This window comes from Microtus pennsylvanicus, chromosome 3 (genome assembly GCF_037038515.1).
Source record: "Microtus pennsylvanicus isolate mMicPen1 chromosome 3, mMicPen1.hap1, whole genome shotgun sequence".
Taxonomy (NCBI): Eukaryota; Metazoa; Chordata; class Mammalia; order Rodentia; family Cricetidae; genus Microtus; species Microtus pennsylvanicus.
In genome coordinates this window covers 60783995-60805428 of record NC_134581.1, presented here as the reverse complement: position 1 = coordinate 60805428, position 21434 = coordinate 60783995, and the positions used below count along the sequence as shown (strand labels likewise).

The 21434-nt window shown below is 51.4% G+C and overlaps 1 protein-coding gene across 1 annotated transcript; it reads right to left on the bottom strand.

Annotated features, from left to right (window-relative positions):
• Positions 1 to 1380: 1380 nt before the first annotated feature.
• On the bottom strand, positions 1381 to 8337 carry Nr2e3 (nuclear receptor subfamily 2 group E member 3). Its single transcript, XM_075967769.1, has 8 exons — positions 8241 to 8337; positions 7623 to 7749; positions 7385 to 7488; positions 7068 to 7289; positions 6825 to 6982; positions 5809 to 6049; positions 5453 to 5558; positions 1381 to 1798 (listed from the first exon to the last, which is right to left on the bottom strand). Exons 1-8 carry the CDS (start codon positions 8335 to 8337, stop codon positions 1666 to 1668), a joined length of 1188 nt encoding a protein of 395 aa, XP_075823884.1. The 3' UTR covers positions 1381 to 1665.
• Between the last annotated feature and the right edge of the window lie 13097 nt (positions 8338 to 21434).

The window sequence follows — 21434 nt, the reverse complement described above, 5'->3', positions numbered from 1 at the left end:
TTTAAATTTAGAAACTGTGACAGCTGGGCCTCCTTGGAGTTATGTGAGGATGAGACAACCCAACCTGGGTACCCAGCTCACTGCCTGTTTTACACATTGCCTGACGTATGTAAATCCTGTGTGTCTGGGTGGTGGTGGGAACTGAACCTAGGGCTTCATCTGCCATTTTAATCAAGTACTGTTGGCTGGACCACAGTTAACTTTTATATGTTAACTTTCATGATTATTTTCCAGGTCTCACTAACTTGCTTGGGTCTGTCTTTGTAAAAGAGGGTTTGTCTGAGCCAGGCCTTTCCATGAGGGATTAAGGAATAATAATGAAGAGTTCACACACACACACACGAACACCCCCCCCTTTGGCTCACCTGTTTAACATGTCCAATTAAAATGAAACACCTCATCCTAACATGGGTTCCCCCTTTACCTTCACAGACTGCCTTTTGCCAGTGTGCCACGTGTGTCTCCTCTCTATCTAGAGGCAGGTCCTTTGTCTCTCCAGGACAAACATCCCTCCCCCTTTCCCTAGTCCCCGTCCCCTTCTCCCTCATCATCTGTCTCCTTAAAAATCACATCTGCACGGTCATTTGCTGCCAGTTTCTGCCTGAGCCAAAAAGCAGCCATTTCCCATTTTAACTTTTCTGCCCTGCTTAATAAAGGATCTCTCTGTGAAAATGGGTGTTTGGGTGTGGTTTGTACCTAATCCAGGAGGAAGAGCCTGCAGTGCAGGGTCTCCTTCGGATACGAAGGGAGGTATTATCTGGATCCCCTAGGAAATAGTGCCCAGAGCCTGGATTTGTGGCACCCAGACTCTGGCTGGGAATGAAACCAGACAAAACTTAAAAGATCTTGTCCTCATCTCTTCCACATCTACAAGAAGAAAGCCTGGGACGCGGTTTTCTGGTTTTATTTTAACTGGGGTCAAACAATGCAACAAAGTGCACGGATTTTAGGTGCTCTACGAGTTTTAATGACGATCAGTTTGTCGTCCAGATCAAAACCAAGGGCGTCCCTAATGTAGGAGGCTGTTCCCCTCTTCCCGCCACACCCAGAGGTGACTGCTGACTCCTACCACACTTCCAGTCTTATCTGCTTCTTTTTCTTTTCTCATTTCCTTTGTTTTTCTCTTCTTTCCCATCTTCCTTCCTTCCCTTCTCCCTCCCTGGTCTTGAACCCTGTGTAAAAGTTACTCACAGCTGGGCGGTGGTGGTGCACGCCTTTAATCCCAGCACTCGGGAGGCAGAGACAGGCGGATCTCTGTGAGTTCGAGGCCAGCCTGGTCTACAAAGGGAGTTCCAGGACAGGAACCAAAAGCTACGGAGAAACCCTGTCTCGAAAAATCCAAAAAAAAAAAAAAAAAAAGTTACTCACGCCTGGCTTTTGTTAAACGTCTAGCCTATGAAATGTCCCTTTATGGTCACATGGACCACTGTTGATCCCTTTAAGTTTGTCCTATGAATATAACACAACACATCCATGCATGCTGCTGTGCAAACAGAGCTAGGGCTGTTCCGAATAAGACGGCTATGATTATCCCAATAAAGTATTTTGGGAGAAGTTTCTGCCAGGTACAAATACCCACATGTGGCATTGCTGGGTGAGAAAGGCAGGAAATACTTAGCTCCAAGAGTGTGTTGCCCAGGAGTACACACTTGGCCCGCCCGCCCACTAGTTTTTGAACATATCACAAAGCAGCTTCTCCATCGGCGTGTTCCCTATGGTCTTTCGGAAGAAGAGGAGCTCGATGCGCTCAGCAGTGATGAACCTCAAAGACGGGAGCAGGAGGAGCAACTTCCCAAACCTGAACAGGAGAAAGGATGCTGTCAGGCTTAGGGCTAGCAGCTGAGCAAGGCGGTCTGGGAGGGGGGAGGCGTGCCTAAGGCCTGCCAGGGGCATTTCAAGGAAAGATCCCTGTGTTAGACTGCTCACTTCCATCTTCCCTCTGGTAGGAGCATGAAAACAGGGCCTCGAGAATATTGTACATTATGTGTCAAAACTATAGAATGAGAAGTTACTTCTTTGCACGTGTATGTGGTGTGTGTGTGTGTGTGTGTGTGCGCGCGTGCGCTTATCTGTTCAGGTGGAAGTTGAGGTCAAACATCTTCCTGGCTCACTCCACTTTGTTTTACCGAGGCAGGATCCCTTGCTGAACTGGACGCTGACCGATTCTGGCTAGTCCAGCTAGCTAACTTGCCCCAGGGAGCCACTGCGTCAGCCCCCCAGTTCTGGGATTGCAAGCACTGCCAGGTCTGCTGGCCTTTGTGCCAGGTCCTGGATCTGAGCTCCAGTCCGGTCTCCATGTTGTGCAGCCATCTCCCAGCCTGTGAGCCATTCCTGATAGCTTTTATAGATTTATTCATTGATCATATGCACATTGTAAGTTATATTAGTTTTACATATAAGAATATGAATTCCTGTCTGTGAAACACCTATGATGATAGTAACTACTACGGAAACTATCTGGAGTCAAGGGAGAAAAAAAAAATCCAACCTAGCTTCAAGTAAGAACCATTTGTTAAAACAGAGGTCCCAGTGCAAAAAACAAAACAAAACAACAACAACAAAAAACAAAGAAAAGAACAAAAAAAAAATCAGAATCAGACGTCCGTGGGAGGAAGTCACACAGCTGGGGCCACCAAGATGCTGTGCTCCACCGAGACCTCTGCTTTCACTGGTCTAGGGAGGAGGAGAAGGAACTGTGAAGTCTGTCTGAGAGTCACTGCAAACTGTGGGTATGGACCTACCTGGTAGACAGTGATAGGTGATTGCCTCACTAATGGACTTTTAAAATTAAAATAGAAAATAAACACCAAAATGGAGACTGAGGATATTATAACTCATTGGATAGAATTTTTTTTTGTGGTTTTGTTTTTTTAGACAGGGTTTCTCTGTATAGTCCTGGCTGTCTTGAAACTCATTCTCTAGTCCAGGCTGGCCTTGAACTCATAGAGATCCACCGCCTCTGCCTCCTCAGGGCTGGGATTAAAGGCAGGCGCCACCACTGTCATCTGGCCATGGGCTCCAGTCCCAGTAGCTTGTAGCCTATGTGTGGTTGAACATACCTGCCATCCTCCTAGTGCTTTGGAAGGGGAGGCAGGAAGATCAGGAGCTGAAGCTTACCCCAGCAGCATGGCGGGTTCAGGGCTAGCTAGGACTATATGAAACTTAAGACTTAAAGCAGTGTGTCAGAGTGGATCATACAAAGCAAGTGTGGGTTTTAGTGTCTCTGTGTAGGCTGTGCTAAGATACATTGACCCAGAGACTGGAGACCCTGCAGTGATACTTAGTTCTGCCTGGAGCAATTAAAGGGCAAAAGTAATCCCAAGAGTCTGTGTGTGCAGAGGCCAGAGATCATCTTCTTCAATCACTCCCCACCTTATCTATATTTTATGTGTGTATGTGTGCACATGCCTGTGAGTACACACACACATACAATGTATCCACATCCGTGTGTTGGAGTATATCCACAGAGGCCAGGAGAAGACACTGAGCTTCCTGTACATCCCTGCTTTCTTCCTTTGAGATGAGGTTTCTTTCTGAACCAAAACCTTGTTATTTAGGCTTCCTGGACAGAGAGCTCCTGGGATCTGACTGTTTCTGTTGCCCAACACTGGTTTTTATTTATTTAGCCTGCTTTACCCAGCATTTTCAGCATTTTCACATGGGTGCTGGGGATTTGAACCCATGTCCTCATGCTTGCACAGCAAATGCTCTTATCCACTGAGCCATCTCCCTAGCCCTTCCTCCATGTGTCTTGAGACGTGGTCTCTCAACTGAACCTGGAGCTCCTCAGTTCAGCTAGGCTGGCCGGCCAGTGAGCTCCATGGATCCACCCGTCTCCACCCAATTCAGCGCTGGGCTGACAGACACATGCAACCACGCCTGGCTTTTGTGTGGGTTCTGGGGATGCATACTCAGGTCCTTAAGTTTGCTTGGCAGATACTTGAGTAGTTTCCCCTGCCTCTACATAGAAAACCTTCCTCAGTATTTTTTAAATGTGATACATGATCAGGTGCCTCTGAGGGGACCAGGGAGACCCCTGGCTTCTGGATGTCTGTGTCAGGGCTTAGCGCCGACATTTCACCATGCTCTCTGTTCCTGCACCACACGGTGCTGACCTTGCCTACTGGAGAGGGGCTTGAGGATGCTCCTGCCGCCAGTTCTTCGAAAGAATGTAGATAATGTGGTCTAGGATGGTCCACAGAAGCCTGGCTGAGTGGGATAAACCAGCTGATGTTTCAGTGTCTTTCCTGATGCTAAACTAAGTCGGGACCCTCCACCTGCATCTACCACCACCACCCAGCCTGTGCCGGCCACATCGTGTTCACTCATGCCTGACTTTTCTGCACATCATCTCCACGGTATACCTTCCACACTTCCTCCAGAGCTTGGCAAGCTCCTTCCAGACTCTCAACTTTCAAGTTCTGAAAGCCCATTGCTCCCAAATGCATCTCTTTGCTCCTTCCCTGCCTTTGGCCAAGGGTTAAATCTGTCCCCTTCTAATTCCCAGAGTTCCTCACTGTTGTCTGTCTCCTGCTCCCTATGGTCACTCCCCACGGCTATGACCGATGGAATCTCCCAGAGAAGTTGCTGCTCTGCCTGTTGTGCCCACAGCCACAAAGGTCTGCATGAGATCCAGTCCTGGGCATGACGCCTCCTCCCACAGACTCTCTGGTGTTCCCCTCCACCTCTCTCGTCAGATGTGCCTTCAGTGGCATGCCAAGCTCTAATCGGGCTGGTCCCAGGCCAACTCTCTGCCTCAGTCTCCCACCTTCCTACCAGCAAGACTCTTTTGACCCTTCTTTTTTTTTTTTTCAAGACAGGGTTTCTCTGTAGCCTTTTGGTTCCTGTCCTGGAATTCCCTTTGTAGACCAGGCTGGCCTCAAACTCACAGAGATCCACCACCGCCCGGCTCTCTTTTGACCCTTCTGTACTGGACTCCTGCCTAAGGATGCGTACTTCTGGTCTCTACCTTTACAGATAAGACTTTCTCTTCTCTTTAGACCCTATCCTGGGATGGAGACAAGGTCCCTGTCAAAGGCTAGGGTCATAGAAGGGCACACCTGCGAGCCCAGCACTTGGGAAGTAGAGACAGGAAAACTCCAAACTTAAGACCAGTGTGGGACATAAATTGAAATCCTGTCTTTAAAAAGTAAAAATTTAAAAGTCTGGCCTTTGCTATCCCTTCAGATACAAGTCACTCTCCACGCCTGGCCTGGGTGATCCTTGTCTTTCATGTGACTACACGCCGAGCACCCGTCCCTGCAGCTTCTGTCTTTTGGTGCCCTCCTGGGACCTGGCACTGTGTCTGTCCACAGGAGGTGTTGGGTAGATGCTGCCGACTGAGCCGTTTATCCTGTCTAAGCAGGGAAGCCCAGAGATGGTGCGGGAGAGGCAGGTAGAGGGAGGGAGGAAGGCGAGGCGGGTAGATGGATGAGTAGGTCATTACTGTCACCTAACAGGCTGGCTGGGGTGGTGAGCCTTGCTATGCTGGCTGAGCATCACTTGGGACTGGTCCTGCAAAGCCTCCACATGCTCAGGATCCTTCAGGCCGCGCGTCTCTGGAGAGAAGCAGAACCAGTGAGCTCCCTTCCGGAAGCCTGCCCGATCCCACAACACCCAAAGTATCAGGCCACACTGTTTTCTCTGCTCCCCCCTTCCCCAGAGGAAGGCTATCCACCTATACCCAGGTGGGTTTATGAGGAGCCTAGCAGAAGGAGGTCACCAGAACCCCTGAACCCCTCCTCCTCCTCTCCCCCCCCCCCAAATTCCCAAACATGTCTCTGGAAAACTTGGGCCAGGGCTCAGTACCGGGTTTGAAGAGGACCAGGGCCTTCATGCAGGCAAACTCTGTGGGGTCTACTGCCAGTGCACGGAACCGGGAGATGGTCTCCTGCAGGAAGCGCATCTCTGCAGTGGCCAAGACCAGCCTGCTCTGAGAGCCTCCGGAGGCCTCGGGTGGTGCGAGCAGTGGGCAGCTATCCAGGGGCAGAGACCACTGTATGGCTCCAAGGAGGAAAAGTTCATTCCACGCCTCTTCCAGCAAGATTACCTGTTACCAGAAAGGGTTCGAGCGTCAGCACAGGTACACAGTTCCTAGTGGTCCCCTGCCTGCCACTTTCTCCAGGGACAAAAGGGCTGCTCCTAGGTGCCCAGAGTCTCCTGTCCACTGCCTACACAGGCTCTGGCTCAGCTATCTACATAGCTACCTAGGTTTCCAGATGCCTGTGGATTCTCTCCAGAGCTGTGGCTGGGCCATTCAGAATAAGCCTAGAGCCCGGGGATGCTGGACAGCCTTCAAGATGATTCCAAGAGTGAGTTCAAGAAACTGGGTGACTTTTCCAAGCTGTTCCCTCCAAACACACAGCACATCTGGCAGTCACTCTCTCCCAGATCAGTGTAAGATCTCTGCCTGCTCAATGTGGAAAGGCTGGGGTGACACTCAGGCCTGAAGTAATGGAAAGTCTGCACTCTAAAGGTACCAAGGGTCAGCCACTTTGTTGTGCGGGGTATGCAGATGGCTGTCTCGAACAGAGTGGCCATAGTTCAGGCAGTGTGCGAAAAGAAAGTCAATGACCCAGAGAGCCACAGGTCTTACTTTGTATCCCAGGCTCTACACATCTCTGGTGCACATCCTTCTTCCAGAGACATACATACTTACTTACACTGCCCTGACCATTCCCAACACATGTACCCCTCGGTCACCATCTGAGTTGTGTAAGCCTCTATCCCTCACCAGCCCAGGAGTATATGTTCCCCCAAGCTGGCTGGCCTATGACTTTCAACTGTGCCTGGTCCAGATCCAGCCGGCTGGCTGTGTGGTGTACCTGATCCCGGAAGGGCAGGTTGGAAAACACAGGCAGGTTTTTGGCCCATTTGACGGCCATGAATAGTAGGCGAGCTGATGTCTCGTGGATGCCATCCAGGCTGCAGGGAGATGCAGGGAACTCGGGGTCGTTGCTGGTGACATCAATATTCTCTTCAGCTATTAAGGGAGGAGGTTGTGGTCTTAGTGCCCACTCTGCGGAAGCCGGGGGAGAAAGATCCATGCCCACTGCCCTTCCACTTACCATCCTCTGGCTCCAGCTTAGCACAAGTTTCGGCGGTGATAAGGCTGGCCATAAAGTGGTGGCCCATGGCTCTGGCTGCTGATGAAGACGTGGGGCCTTGGGAACTGAGCCCTGCCAAGGCAGGGGAGGCTGCCAAGGGCTCAGGTCGGGGATCATTGCCTGTTTCCATGCTGTCCAGCTGGACGTGGGCCATGCTTCGGGGTTGTCGTTCATTCTGCACGGCTTGGAAGGCGAGGAGACTCAGGACACCCCAAGGGCCTCGGCAGTGCTACTACCTGCTCTACTGCCTTTCCCACCCCGCTGGGCCCACCACTCACCATCTTGGTTCATGCCTGCTTGTAGGCACTTCTTCAGTCGGCAGGCCTGGCACTGGTTGCGATGGGCCTTATCCACTGGGCACATTCCTGCCCCCACCTGGCATCTGCGGAGGACAGGGAGCTCCTGGGGGCCAGCGTCATGCCCAGGCCCCAGGCCTTGAATCTGGACATTCGCTTTCCCCAAACAACCTCCACCTGTGCTAAGCACACTGGGGCAGGCCGGCGGAGCTGGCGGCACCTGTAGATGAGCCTCCGCCTCACGCTCCTCTTGAAGAAGCCACTGCAGCCATTACAGGCGTAGATGCCATAGTGCTTCCCGCTGCTGCTGTCTCCACACACGCGGCACTGGAGTGAGGGGCCCACGCCTGAGTGGGGAGACAGGACTGGACTGAGATGGCTGCACATCCCCCCCCCCCATTCATCCTTTTTCAAGTCTTCAGGTTCCCACCTTCCCGAATCTAGACGATCATGCTACTCCCATCTGGAAAAGCAGCTTCCCCACTGTGGCATCAATCCCTCCTCTTAGCCTCTCCGCTCCCTTCACAACCTGTTTCCAGCAGACATCCACGCTGCCTCCACTCTCCCAGCCCCCTTCCCTCCCTGTGGGGGGCTGCAGGCTCTCGTGAGAGCAGTTATAAAACACGCAAGAGCACCCATTGCCTTCCTCAGCAGCTCCACTGTTAGGTCCTGATCCGTGGGCCTCTGAGTTTCTAGGACTTTGGGGTTGTCAGCAGACCCCTTCATGCTCACTACAGCCTGGGGACTGGGACCAGATGGCTCTAGCTTCTCTCCTGGCCCCGGAACCTACCGCTTGTAGTCTCTTCCTCAAGGGCCCAGACCTCACCTCCAGACATACCTGTGGGATCCTCTCCAAGGCCCCACCTGCCCGGGGACTCCTTGTTGGAGGCTGTCACAGCCACGGCCACAGCAGAGGCAGCCACTGTAGCGCTCATTGGGTACGGCAGTCCTAAGAGCAGCCTGTCAGCTGCCTGTGAGCAGCTGCCCAGCCCAGCCTACGTCTCTGTCTACTGTGTCTGTCGGTGCCCGGTTCTCCTCTGCTTCCCTCCCGTGTGAGTTAGGAGCTTTTCCTTCTGGAGCTTGGCTCTGGGTCCAGACTTCTCCCAGCACAGCTCTGGATGCAGTGTGTGATCCTCTTAATCTTTACTGTCTCCACAGGGGATCAACCGGCCACACCTGCAGCCTTACCCAGGTGCCCCGGGAGCCGCTCAGTCCTGCTGTCTTCACATCGACTCCCAGGCTGCCCAACATCCCGGTCCATTCTTTGCTGTCGCTGTCCCTGCACACACTGCCCAGGACCAAGGAACCCGGCTGAGACTGCACGCGCTCGACTATTACCCAATGACAAATCTTCTGAGGGGGGCTTGTTGTCGACCCCACCTCCCCAAGGACTTTAAATGTTTTTTAGTGACATTTGCTATGTATTTGAGGCATGGGTGCCTGTGTGGGTGCTTACTCACTTCGGGTCCTGGGAGGCCCACCCCTGTGCTGATAAAGGACTGTGTGGGGCCTGTGCTTTGGGGACCTGCCCTCTGGAAGGCTGGCATCAGCAGATGTGTCTCTGCTGTCAAGTCGAGCAGAGGTGTTGGGTAGGCTGGGGCCAGCGGAGAAGCTGGTGGGCATTTCCCCATGGCAGGATGCGGTAAGACACAGCTGTCTGGAGCAGGTTCTGAGTGCCCAGGTGGCCTCCACTTCCTCCCCTGACCTGGACTCCAGTGCCAGGCAGTCTCTCTGCTGAACCCAAGTCCCCCTACCCAGCTTATACCTGGGATGGTTGGAGGGAGACAGAGTGGGAGTGAGGGCAAGGGTAGGTCCACCTCCATGATATCCCTGCTGTGATGGGCCATGCTTCTCTGAGCAAGTGACTGTCTCTATATATAAGCCTTGGTTTCCTCCAAATGCATGTCTTCCAGGGTGGCTGGGAAAAACGAAGTTAAATAGTTCCGAGAATGTGTTTTGGAACCTGGTACTAAGAAGGCTGAAGCGGCACCCCAGTGAACACCCCGTCCTGTGCCTGTCACCCAGTGAACACCCCGTCCTGTTCCTGCCAGGCTACCCCTTTGCCATCTTCTCCGGGGGCACAAGCAGGGCAGGAAATAGCATGTTGGTCTGCAGGAGAGGGGAGTCCCATCCTCAGCCGCCCTTGCCTCACAGGGTGGAGTAGGGCATTAGAGCCTGGGAGCTTCTAGAGGGATCATGGAGTTAAGGGAACAGAAGGGAGGGGCATGGCCCCCTAAGTGGGGCTAACCCTCACTGTGACAGGGAAGCACTATTGGGGATTTGGAAAGTCAGCTCAGGGGCTTTGCAGGGTGATCCGCCGAGGTCCTGAGCCTCTCGCGCCTGCCCTCTCTGTCCTCACTCCAACCCAGGCCAGAAGCTCCCGTTAGCAGTCAAGCCAGGGTATTATCGCCCAGGTCTGTACTCAGAACATGACATCAGTATCACACATCCAAAGGCCACTCTAGGAAGGCTTCCATCCTCTTTGTGGGCAGTCTCAAAGGCAGACATTCACGGCTTCCGTGACAACTCCACGCCAGGCTCTCACCAGAGTCTCTGTCCTCAGCTCCTCACCCAAGATCTTGCCCCCACATCCCACTCATCCCCAACTGACCCATGCAGACATGTAAGTGGGGCCCAAGGACTTGGCAGAGGGACCAATCAGATGCAGGGGTAGAATGGGTCAGGCTGAGCTGAGGGTGCCCAGCTGAGAACCAATGCGGAGGGCAATGGAGAACCAGTGGGTGTGGAAGGGACGGTGGGGAGGAGGAGGCAAAGATGAAGTCTCAGCAGTAACAGCTCTGGGAAAGTGTTTGGAGTCCTCTCACACAAACCACCCCCTCCACTGTGACCCTGCAGAGAAGCTGACACCGAGCCTCAACTCACAGTTGGTAGACTGAGTCAGAGAGGCCCAGAGTGGGGAGGTACACAAGCCACACAGCCGTGGAACAGTAAAGAGGGAGGGGCAGAGCTGGGTGTGAACAAGTGCAGGTTCACCCCAGAGTCTCACAGTGAGACACCCAGGTGAAACTTGTGGCTGGAGGCAGGGCCAGATGAAGGCAGGCCCCAGGGCGTGAAGCAAGTCTGGCGGCATTTGCTGAGCTAGGTACACATCTCCTTCCTCAGCTCTAGAGCGGGTGGCTGTGTCTTGGGGATGGATGGGAGGTGTTCTGTCCGTGGTTAGTGGGGTGGAGGGAGCCAGGGTGAGGCCCACACCAAAGGGAGTTTTTTCTTCTCTCCCAGGTGGCCTTGAGCCTCTCTTTTGGGACTGGCAGTATAGAGGCGGGACCGAGGAAGGGATAAAGTCCTAGGTCGCCCCAGGGGAACCTTGGGGAGGCTTTGTGGCAAACTGAGCCCAGCAAACAGGAGTTTGAGTGAGTAAGGGGGTGCCTAAGGGGCACCCCTACCCATCCTTCCAGACCTGCTCAGTATCCCCTCAACCTGCCATTCTCTACTGCTAGGTCTCACGCAGGGCCAGGCCCTGCCCTTAATGTTGAAGCTTCCTCTGGGTCTACTTTCTCTCTTCTGTCCCGATGGAAGATGCCAGAAATAGGGTTAGAGTTTAGCTTAGCATCTGGTCAGAAGGCATTTAAAGGACAGAAGTTCTGTTTCTGAATTTGTCTCCCCGACATTCATCTTTGGCAAGCTGGGCTCCCTCAGAATTGAGCTGAGTGGGCGAGAACAGTAAAATGGTGAACTGACAAGAAAGACACCGTGTGGGGTCAGCTGAGCCTGGGAGGGGTCCCCTAGCCTGTGACCGCCAGCTGCTGGGGCAGACGCCAAAGGATTACTCAACTCAAAGCCTTGAAACTGCTGACAAAGCCACCAGAGGCCACCTCACTAATGCAATTATTCCTCTAGGGGACAGGTCAGCAATTTCTTCTGACTCCCCAGACGCCTGGGGTGGGTGGTGAGCCTGGGGCGAGCTGCAGTACTGACCTCCTTAGGGCTGGGCTTGGAAGTCCCTAGCCCCAGTCTGGCTCTGCCTGGCAGAGGAGGTGGCTCCTGAGGCCCAGGCTTGGGGCTGTCCTGCCAGGTGGGATGGCAGCTGCTGCCTGTCAGCTTGATTGGTTTTCGTTCCAGCAGCTGCGGGTCGACAGCATGGGATCCCTGGACCAGATCTTCCCTCCCGAGGTTTACTTGGCAGAATCTTCTTCCTGTACTCTAGGCTGGCCTCAAGCTCACTATGCAGCTGAGGATGACTTTGAACTACTCTTCTTTACTTTTATGTTGTTTTTTGGCAACTTCATACATGTATAAGGTACATTCTGATTATTATATCCTTCCTAAATCCCCCCGACCTGCATCGTACGCCCCCTTCCCTACAAATTCCCTTCAAACAAACACCACATTTTGACTTTGTGGGCCTTTTGTTTTGAGACCCAATGAGTTTAACTGGAAATGCCTGTATAACCATGGGATTGAGCTGGAAGGTTCCTCAGTGGCAGACAGTGACTACCTGCCCCTCCCTCAGAATCTATTAGTAGCCAGTATTCGGGGGAGAAGGGCCCCATAAGGTTCTTTCTGATGCATATTTACTGCGGACAGACCCAGTATTGTGTAGGCAGCTGTAGCTGCTCTCGGGGTAACCTTGAACTTCTGATCCTCCCACCTCTGCCTCCTTAGTGTTGGGATTACCGGGCGAGCCACTGCACCTGGTTTGTGTGATTCTGGGACTGGTACCAGGGCTCCATGCACACCAGGCAAGCACTCCGCCAACTGAGCTATACCCAGGTATCCTCCCCCTCTCTTTCTGAAGAGCTACAAGTTAGTTGAGTGCGTGAGCTCTTCAGAGCTAGAGGCCTGGTGATGTCACTTCCCAAACCTAACCAAGCAGACCTTTCCCGAAGACTGACTCCTGCAGCATTTTAGTGAAGCAGCCACCTGTGGATGCTGTGTCCACCCTTCCTACAGAACCCCAGGCGACCGCCTCAAACAGTGGGCTCTCTGCTGCTCTCTCCACTTCAAAGCCAAGACAGTGTTTCCAGCTTGATTTCATCGGTCTCAGGAGACTGAAGATCACAGGATGCCCAGCTCCTTGGCCTGGCCTTCCTGAGGCAATGGCTTCTTTATCTAGCACCGGCAGAACTCGGAGAGGCAGGCACTCGTGGACAGACTTGAGCAGTTTCTCAACAAAGGCTCTTTATTCTGCTCTCTAGATAACATTTAGAAGGAATCAGAAATTCCCCTACACAGCTGCCCAGCCCATCAATGGAGAAGTCTTCGCCCTGAAGCATTTTGAAGACCTGAGAAGACCTAGAAGGCCCTGTCCTAGGCTCCAGCTGCAGGGGAGTTGCTTTCTTCCTTCACCTGAGATGACCAGCAGTGATCCTATCTGGGTCAACTCTTCCCTCCTGCCAGGCTCTCTGAAGGGTGGGCCCCTCTGGTCCCTAGCAGAACAGTGTGTGTGTGTGTGTGTGTGTGTGTACGTGTACACAAGTGCATACGCTGGAAGAGGACAGAGGCATCTTGTCTTACCTTATTCCCTTGAGACAGTTTCTCACAGAAGCATCCCAGTGCAGCCTAGTCTGGCTCCTGGATCTGCCCACATCTTCCCCCAACACTGGGATTCCAGGCACACACAACTATGCCTTACCTTTAAGTAACTGCCAGGGATTTGAACTCAGATCCTTGTGCTTATACAGCAACCACTTTATTTACTGAGCTGCCTCTCCAGGCTCCTACTAGAAGAACATTCTAGAATCATCACAGCAGAAGCTCTCATCAGAAGTAACATTTTTTGCTATTTCCCGATGAATAAGTATTGCTGCAGCGCACAGTGCCTGTCTGTGCTCTACGCGCTACCATACAGTTGGCGAGCTTCGGGCAAGGGGCTGGAGGTTGAAAACCACACACACACACACACACACCCCAGCCAGCCCCCACACACACACACACACACACCCCCAGCCAGCCCAGACAGAGAGACAGACCTCTAGACACTGGTAAGAAGCCCTTCATTCAGTAGCGCCATGGAGGCTTATATACCCAACAGTCAGGTGGGCCAACAGGTGAAAACCTTATCCTCTGATCCTCTCAAGGCCAAGGCAACACGTGCTCGTGAAGCAGAGCTGGTAAACAACTTTGACACAGCTTTTAGTAACTCAAATCAGAAGGAACGTAAAGATCTCTAGCAGGGAAGAGCAGCTGGAGGCCAGGACCCCAAATGGTCCCGACATATTGCAGCTAAAATCATGATAGAAGAAAGTGCTTTCCTGTCTCATAAACAGAGTGAGCGGGTGGGAAATCATATGACCCCGAGGAGTACTAATGAGGAACACTTAAGAATAAGTTAACCGTTGGGGGGGCATGCCGAGGCTTTTCTAACCCTTTGTTAAATTATAAAAACCAGCACATCTGCAGCTTGTCTGGCCCAACCTTTGCTGAGTCGACAGCTGTTGTCTGCAGCAGCCCATCCAGGGGCTCCCACCCCACCCCAACCAACCACCTGTTCAACTTCATTGCTGGGCCACGGGTCAGATCTAGGGTGGGCGTTGGGAAGGGTTCTCAGCAAGGGTTGAGGAAGAGTAAGGAAGAATTTGAAAACCAGTCTAGCAGCATTTTTAAAATGGTCTTTGTTCTCTGAGACAGGGCCTTGACATACAATTCAGCCTGAGCCCCAGCCTCCAAGGGCCGAATTACCGCTGTGGGCCACCATGCCCTGTCAACCAGCAGCCACAGGCCCAGCCACACCAACGCACAGGAAAAGCAAAGGGATTTCTCTGCAGGAACCCCTTTGCCTTGCATGCTGGCTTTCCACGGAATGTTCCTGGAACTTCAAGGGTATTCTGGAGAATTACCATAGCTGTGTATGTGAGCGTGCAGGAATGCACACGGGGGTGAGGCTAGGCCACAGACCCCGGACGAGTGACATGTGCTGCCTTGGCACTGATGACACTCCCACATCTGCTTATTCTCGAGGTGCTGGACAATGTCACGACAGCTGCAAGGATTACAGAAAACCCCCAGAGGAGCTGTGCCGAGGGGAGTGCTCTAATCTCACACACAGCGCCTTTTTCTATGTGACTTTCGATACAGACTGTTTGCTGATACCGCTTCCGCTTCTGAGTTCTATTCTCTCTCTTGTCAAAGCTGCTGAATTGAGGCTCACCTATCCTGCCCCTGCAGGGAGATGAAAGAGGAAACACAAGCACCTCCTTCTCACAAGGCAGCACACACGTGTGCACGGGGAGGCCCAACACTGATGCCAGGAATTATGCTCCATTGCTCTTTCCTGGTATTCTGTACGCCAGGGTCTCCAGTCAAACCCAGAGCGCATCGAGATGGCTAGTCTTGCTAGCTAGCTCTGCCGATCCCATCCTCACTTTCTGTGGCTGGAGTTACAGGCAGGTCACCACACCTACCTGGCATTTACATGGGCTTCTAGGGATCCAGGCTCAGGTTCTCAGGCTTGCATAGCCTGCACTTTAACCACAGAGCATCTCTCCAGCCCCTCCAGGGCCCTCTCACAAGTGTCTTCTGTCTGACCTTACACAGACAGAACCACAGCCCACCAAGAGGTAGTTTTCTGTCTGTCCCAGACAAAGAAATCCACTCTGTCCCACCTGCCATATTACGGCATTTGCCTCCCTTCCTTGACCCTGATTTCTTTTGTGATCCTAAGGATTGAACCCCAGGGCCTCAGGCATGCTGGGAACACCTTGTGTCCTGAGCTACAACCCTAGCCCAAGCATGGCAGGTTTCTGAGGTGCTGAAAAGGGTTGTGGGGGGGGGGTGGTGGTGAAGGAGACAGCAAGTCACAAAATATGTCACAAAAAGCCCGAGGCACGCTGGTGGGTATTAAATCTATTTAAGCATATCAGTCTGCTTATTGTCAAATTTAGCATCAGTCTTAATATTTTTTCTATTTCTTTGGTAGATGAACTATATTTCCGACAGACTATTTTAAGTTTAAACTGTGACTATTTTATTCTAAGGCTAGACTCCTGCATAAGACACCAAAACAATGCTTTTGGAAGCTTGCGACTATTTTGAAAATAAAACCTTTAAAACAGAAACAATCAAAACACATAAGGAGGCTGTGGTGGTGCACACCTTTAATCCCAGCATTCGGGAGGCAGAGGCCGGCGGATCTCTGCGAGTTCGAGGCCAGCCTGGTCTACACAGTGAGTTCCAGGATAGCCAGGGCTACACAGAGAGCTCCTGTCTGAAAACAGCAACAAGAAACCCAACAGAACCACATAAGGAGTTGTTAGCTTAGTTAGCTGTGACAGTGGCATCATGGCTACGTTGAATAAAATAGCCAATTCTGCTAGAGGCCTGTCCTGCAGTGTTCAGATTTGCTTCTGAAACTTTCAACAAAACAGGAGAAAATTATCAATCATTATTATTATTGTATGCGTGTTTACACAGTTGGAGGACAGCTTTCAGAAGCCAGTTCTCTTCTCCCACTGCAGGGATGGAACTCTAGTGTTATGATTGGTGGCAAGCACCAGCACCTGCTGAGCCACCTTACCAGACAGAGGATTTTAAAAAATTATTTATTTATTTATTTATTTGAGACAGGGTTTCTCTGCGTAACTCTGTCTTGGAACTCACTCTAGACCAGGCTGGCTTTGAACTCACAGAGATCCAACTGCCTCTGCCTTCTGAGTGCTGAGATTAAAGGCATGCACCACCACTGCTTGGCTTAAGATTTTTTTTTTAAAAAATTGTTTTAAAAAGTAAATTGATGAGGACCGAGGTACTGCTCTGTGGTAGAGGCCCTTGTGCAGTGTGCACAGATTTCAGGCTCAATCCTGAGCATGCCCAAAAAGAACAAAAGGAAAGAATGCCTAAGCCAGCAACATTTAAACTCAACGGGTTCACAGTCTCACCCTCTATTATCTATAATTTTACTTGTGACAAATTTGATATCATAAAAACTACTGTAAAATATATCTACATGCAGGAGTGAACCACGTGGTTAATGTGATGGTTTCTTTTGATCATATATTCTTGGCTCCTTTGACCACTCCTTCCTGGGTTCTTTCTGACCACTTGGTTTTGGTTCACCAGATGTCAGCACAGCTTCAGCTAGTATTGGCGAGTCTGCGCACTTGTGTCCCCTCCTGGCAGGAGGGGGAAGTGCCCTGGGGAGCCTGGTCTGAGGTCTTCTCATCTTGTCTATTCTGGACTCCAGAGACTCCAACCCTTTTCCTGCTTACATTGGATCAAAAGTGCCTAACCCGCCTACTGCAGCACGCTACACGTCATTTGACCCACCCGCAATACACAAACTGACCACAAGATGGCAGCACTATCCCATAACGATGGCTTTGCCTCCATGGAGTTTCATTTCTGAGTTCTAGCCTATTTACTGACATTCGAAACTATAGAAACTTCATCAATACACAAGTCAGCACTTCAGGCAGAGGTTCGAACTCTTAGTGCCGAACTGTGGCAAAGTTTCCAGGATCTCCAGTTTGGTTTTCTCCATCAAAGCGAAAGAAAGATTCCCACTGAGGTAATGGCAAGTCCCTTAAGAACACCCTCTGTCCTTTGTTCCGGACACGCTGGCATCATTCAAAGCCAGGAGATCGGGGTTGAATGGAAGGGATTTGGATATGTTGAGCCAACCAAAGACTGGCACATTAACATCAAATATGATAGTATTCTCTAAAAACAAAGCTGTTTGCGTTCCCACAAGAATCAAGATGATCTGTCACGATGGCTGGAGGCAGATTTTTGGCTAGATATTAGGTTTTCTGCATCCAGATGAACTACCTGAAGGATCCTTTACTGGGATTCAGGGAGCAATGAGTAGGAAGGACAGTTACTGAATTCAAACTCGGAAACTGCTAGCTCGAACCTGGACAATTTACTGTTCGCAAGAGGTCGTTGACACACAGAGGTCAGCATCGAGGCTTGGTGAGGGGTCCTCTCTGCTGGAAAAGGATAAACACGACAGGATAAGCATTCACAGCCTGCCTGAACCACCTTCTGACTGCGATTGACCGGAGTTAGAAACAGCACAGGCTGGAGGGAGAAGGCTGACCGTGGGCTGACCTCTGGGGAGGATGAGTGAGTCGGGAAGCCCGAGGCCTGGAACAGGTGCAGAGGGGAAGCTGCCGATTCAGAGCACTTGGGGAGAAATGTCCTGCAAGAGGGGAGCTGCTGAGCCAGGGGCCAGGGAACATTCTGGACACAGAACTGCCTGCTGCTTTCCCACAGTGTGGTCACAGCCAGACTAAGTGACCTGGATTGAAGAATTGAATGATAATAAAAACACAACAAACTCAACTATGTGGGGCACAGTGGATATTTTGTTATTCTTGTTCGCTTGTTTTTGAGACAGGGTTGTCTGTCCTGATAGGTTTTTGTTTTTGTTTTGTTTTTTGAGACAACCATGACTGTCCTGGAACTTGCTTTGTAGACCAGGCTGCCCTTGAACTCACAGAGATCCACCTGCTTCTGCCTCTGAGTGCTGGGATTAAAGTAATGTGCCACCACTGCCCGGCTTACAATGAGGTGTTTTTTTTTTTTAAGAAACAAGTTCACATTATTGATTGCCCACATTTAAAACAACAACAACAAAGAGTGGTGAGATCTTACATGTTTCCATATCCAGGCTGGAGCAAGCTGTGGGGACCCCATAGAGGAGGCTAGCAGGGTCCTGGAGAGCTCTGGTGATGACTGGCTGCCTTGCCTGTGTCCCAGGCCCTTGCTGCAGCCAAGCCCTTCCTGAAGGGACTGAGGTTGGGCCCTTTGAATTTTCAAGCTGCTTGTTATTCCAGCCACGTGCAGCCGTCAGAGGCCAGTGAAACCATCTCTGACCTTGGCGGAATAAATAATCTAATGTTTGAGACTGAGTAGAAGGGTGACCTTTCATGTACCGAACTCAGAGGAAATGGCTAGTCAAACAGAGACACAGCTTCACAACGGAAGTGAACTAGCAACACTGCTAACAACTCCGTGCAGAGACTCCATTGCTGCTGCATCTTGGGGGTTGGGAGCAACCGTCTGAAACAAGTGGTTTCCGGGCCTGCATATAATAACAAACCCAGCCCGTGCCCACACGTTGTGCTCCTGCTTTGGTTCTGACATGAATGATGGTGTTGGGCTGAATAGCAGCTCAGCAGCTAAAGCAAATGGGGGTGTTGGCCAACTGTGGGTGCTGAGCCCAGGGGAGTCCCTGGGCAAAGATAAGCGCATCTGGACTCAGATGCAGGAGGAGGCAGCCAGGAGCCCTGTGGTCCGGGTGAGAGGATGAGGATGTTGACATTCAGTTCAAACAAATTTAATTCCTTGTACCCCACTGTACTTGTCCCCTCCACCCCTACATAGCCTCTAAACAGAAGTGACCTTGGCCTTAGAAACTTTTTTTTTTGAACAGGTTTCAGCCTTCAACTCCCTGTGTAGCAGAGGATGACCTTGAAGGATGACCTTAAACTCATAACTGTGTTACCTCCACCTCCTAAACGTTCAGACTTGAAGCCTATATCACCATGCTCAGATGTAGAAAACCAACTTTGGGCTCTTCCTATGACACGGGACTTGCAGGTAGAGGTGGCTCACTGAAGCTTCTTCCCTAGAAGCAGATGGTGGTGGGTGTCATAGCAGGATGTCACCCCTTGTCCTAGGTTCTTACCTTTCCAGAGTGGGCAGTCTGTGCAAGGCTTCCACTACCAGCAGCATTCACCATGATCAACACCAGCAGGAAGTGGGTTCTGGCCTCAGTTTAGGCCCACAGGGAGATTTGTGTAATTATTCCGGAACAGGCAGTCAGGTGCCAAGGGATCGAGTACAGGCTTTGAAGCTGGACAGACCTAGATTTGATGTCTCTGCAGGCATAGTCTGTGTGATCATGAATCCCGAGCGGGATGAACCTGACTCTCCCAACTGTAAAATAGAGTAAGACGTGTCCAGACATCAGGGAGCTTCTGAGTGCTAAAGGCTAAGTTGATAACAGGAAGAGAATGCGTTGGGAGAGCACAGATTCCCATTGCCGGGGCAGGGAGGAGACCTGCAGAGACGCAGTGCGGGGCTGGGGTGCAGGGTTGGGGAGCGACTCGATATAAAGTTTGCCCAGCAGGTGTGGATGCCTCAGTACCACAAACAGAGCCAACGTGAAATCCACCTGTGTGACCTTGCATCTCAGCTGTGAGAAAATGCAGAGCCCACGAGACAGGCTGTTCTCTGTAGAGGCCAGGTGTGTGTGGTTGTGTGTATGTGTGGCCCCAAGGGATGGGTGGAAGCTCTGACGCTCCTGTCTTGAGGTTTGTGCTGTTTGAGGGAACAGTGGTCATGCACAGAGCCCCGACTGCCCAGGGCTGTGGCACGGAGATCCTGCAGCTTTGGATCTGCAGGACTGGGTTTGCAGTGAGGGGAAGGTGGCGGGAGTGTTCCCGTCTGGACATACAGCTCAGTGTAGAGCGCGTGCCACACAAGGCTGTGCCCACGGCCCAGGTTTGAGCCTTAGCATCAGGAAAAAGAGTGGTGTCAGCGTTCTGCCTGTTGTCTGGTGGAGTCCTGACTCTTCAGGACTGAAGAGTAAATGAAGTTTGTGTGTAAAGGCCGTGCCACACAAGGAAGGCTGAAGTTACCACTTAGCTGTGTACCTGACGTGAGCATCATGAGGATTTTATATTAAGTGAATTTGGAAAAGAATTAAGTGTAAGGGAAGTTTCCAGTAGGCAAAGATGAATATAAGGGGAAGGAGGTAGCAACTTAGACAAATAAGTTTTCAAGGGGTACCGATGAAGTGGCAGTGGGGTAGAGTCAGGACAGAGCTCGGGGTACTTCTTAATGGCTGTCACCAAGGACGGTTGCCAATTGTCATGGTCTGTTTCATCAGGAATCAAGATGATCGGAATAATTTTGTCAAGTAGAGAGCGAGGTGGAGTCAGCCCAAGGGGAGTTGGGGTTCCACTCACAGCTTCTCTGGAGTGTAACCACTTTGGGGGAGGTTACGGAAAGACCACAGTCCTGGCAGATAGATGGTCCACACCTATTTCCTCTATTCCCATCTCTACTCTCACTGCCAAGGAAATGTCCTGTGGAAACCTGGAGTCAGAGGCTCCTTTATGCGAGGCTTGTGGATTGGGTTCTCAGATTGGCTTTCTCCCGAATGGTGCCCAAGGCAAAGGTCTGAGACACCAATGGTGGCAGCTGGGATGAGAATGCCCCATTCCCATGTAAACACTTTGTTCTCAGTGCTTGGTGCTCTTTTGAAGGTGTGGCCCCGCAGGAGGAAATACGTCATTGGAGGCAGGCTTTGAGAATTTAAAGTCCCTCACTATTTCCAGTTTATTTTCTCTGCTTCCTTCTTGCAGTTAAAGCTGTGGTCCCTCAGCTTCCTTCTCCTGCCACCATGCCTGTGGCTTGCTGCCTTGTCATGATGGTCTCTCAGCCCTCTGGAACCGTATACCCCAAATCCGCTCTTGGCTAGCCTTGGTCACAGCATTGCCACAGCGACAGAAAAGGACCTAGTCTAAAAAGGCCCCCAACAGGGCTCATTCTTCTTTTGGAAGGAGTCAAGGAAGTGTTGATTATCCATGGGAGCTCTACACAAGATTGTTCTCATTAGCATCTGTCCTGGAGCAGGAAATGCTCACCAAGTTTCCCCGGCTGGGGATAGACAGCCATTGCTGGTGATCAGAGCTGTTTTCTCACTCTATAGTAATCTCGCTGGATCACCAAGTTAGACTTGAGTGGTATTGCTCTGGTGTCTCAGTGCTTTACCTGAGGTCAGCAGCAGCTGATTCATCTCTCTGGGAAAATTGCACGCAGGTGTGAACAAAGCAGTGTGGTGTGAATAAGAATGGCCCCACAGATGCATGCATTTGAATGCTTAATCAGCAAGGACTGGCACTGTCTGAGAAGGATCAGGAAGTGTGGCCTTGTCGGAGGAAGTGTGTCACTGGGGGCGGGCTTTGAGATTTCAAAAGCCCAAGCCAGGCCCAGGAAGTCTCTCTCTATTTTTCTCCCTCTCTCCCTGTCCCCTCTCGCCTCCCCTCTTCCTTCAGATCAGGAGGTAGAACTCTCAGCTACTGTTCCAGGGCCATGCCTGCCACCATGATGATACTGCACTAAG

What these genes read in the sequence shown, in the direction of transcription:
- Nr2e3 (XM_075967769.1), bottom strand. Translation starts at nt 8,337, where the DNA reads ATGAGCGCTACAGTGGCTGCCTCTGCTGTGGCCGTGGCTGTGACAGCC. An exon ending in CCTTGGAGAGGATCCCACAG is followed by an intron (nt 7,750 to 8,240) that starts GTATGTCTGGAG and finishes CTCCCCACTCAG; the next exon opens with GCGTGGGCCCCTCACTCCAG. An exon ending in CACCCCAGCCAGCCTGTTAG is followed by an intron (nt 1,799 to 5,452) that starts GTGACAGTAATG and finishes TCTCCTGTTCAG; the next exon opens with GTTTGGGAAGTTGCTCCTCC.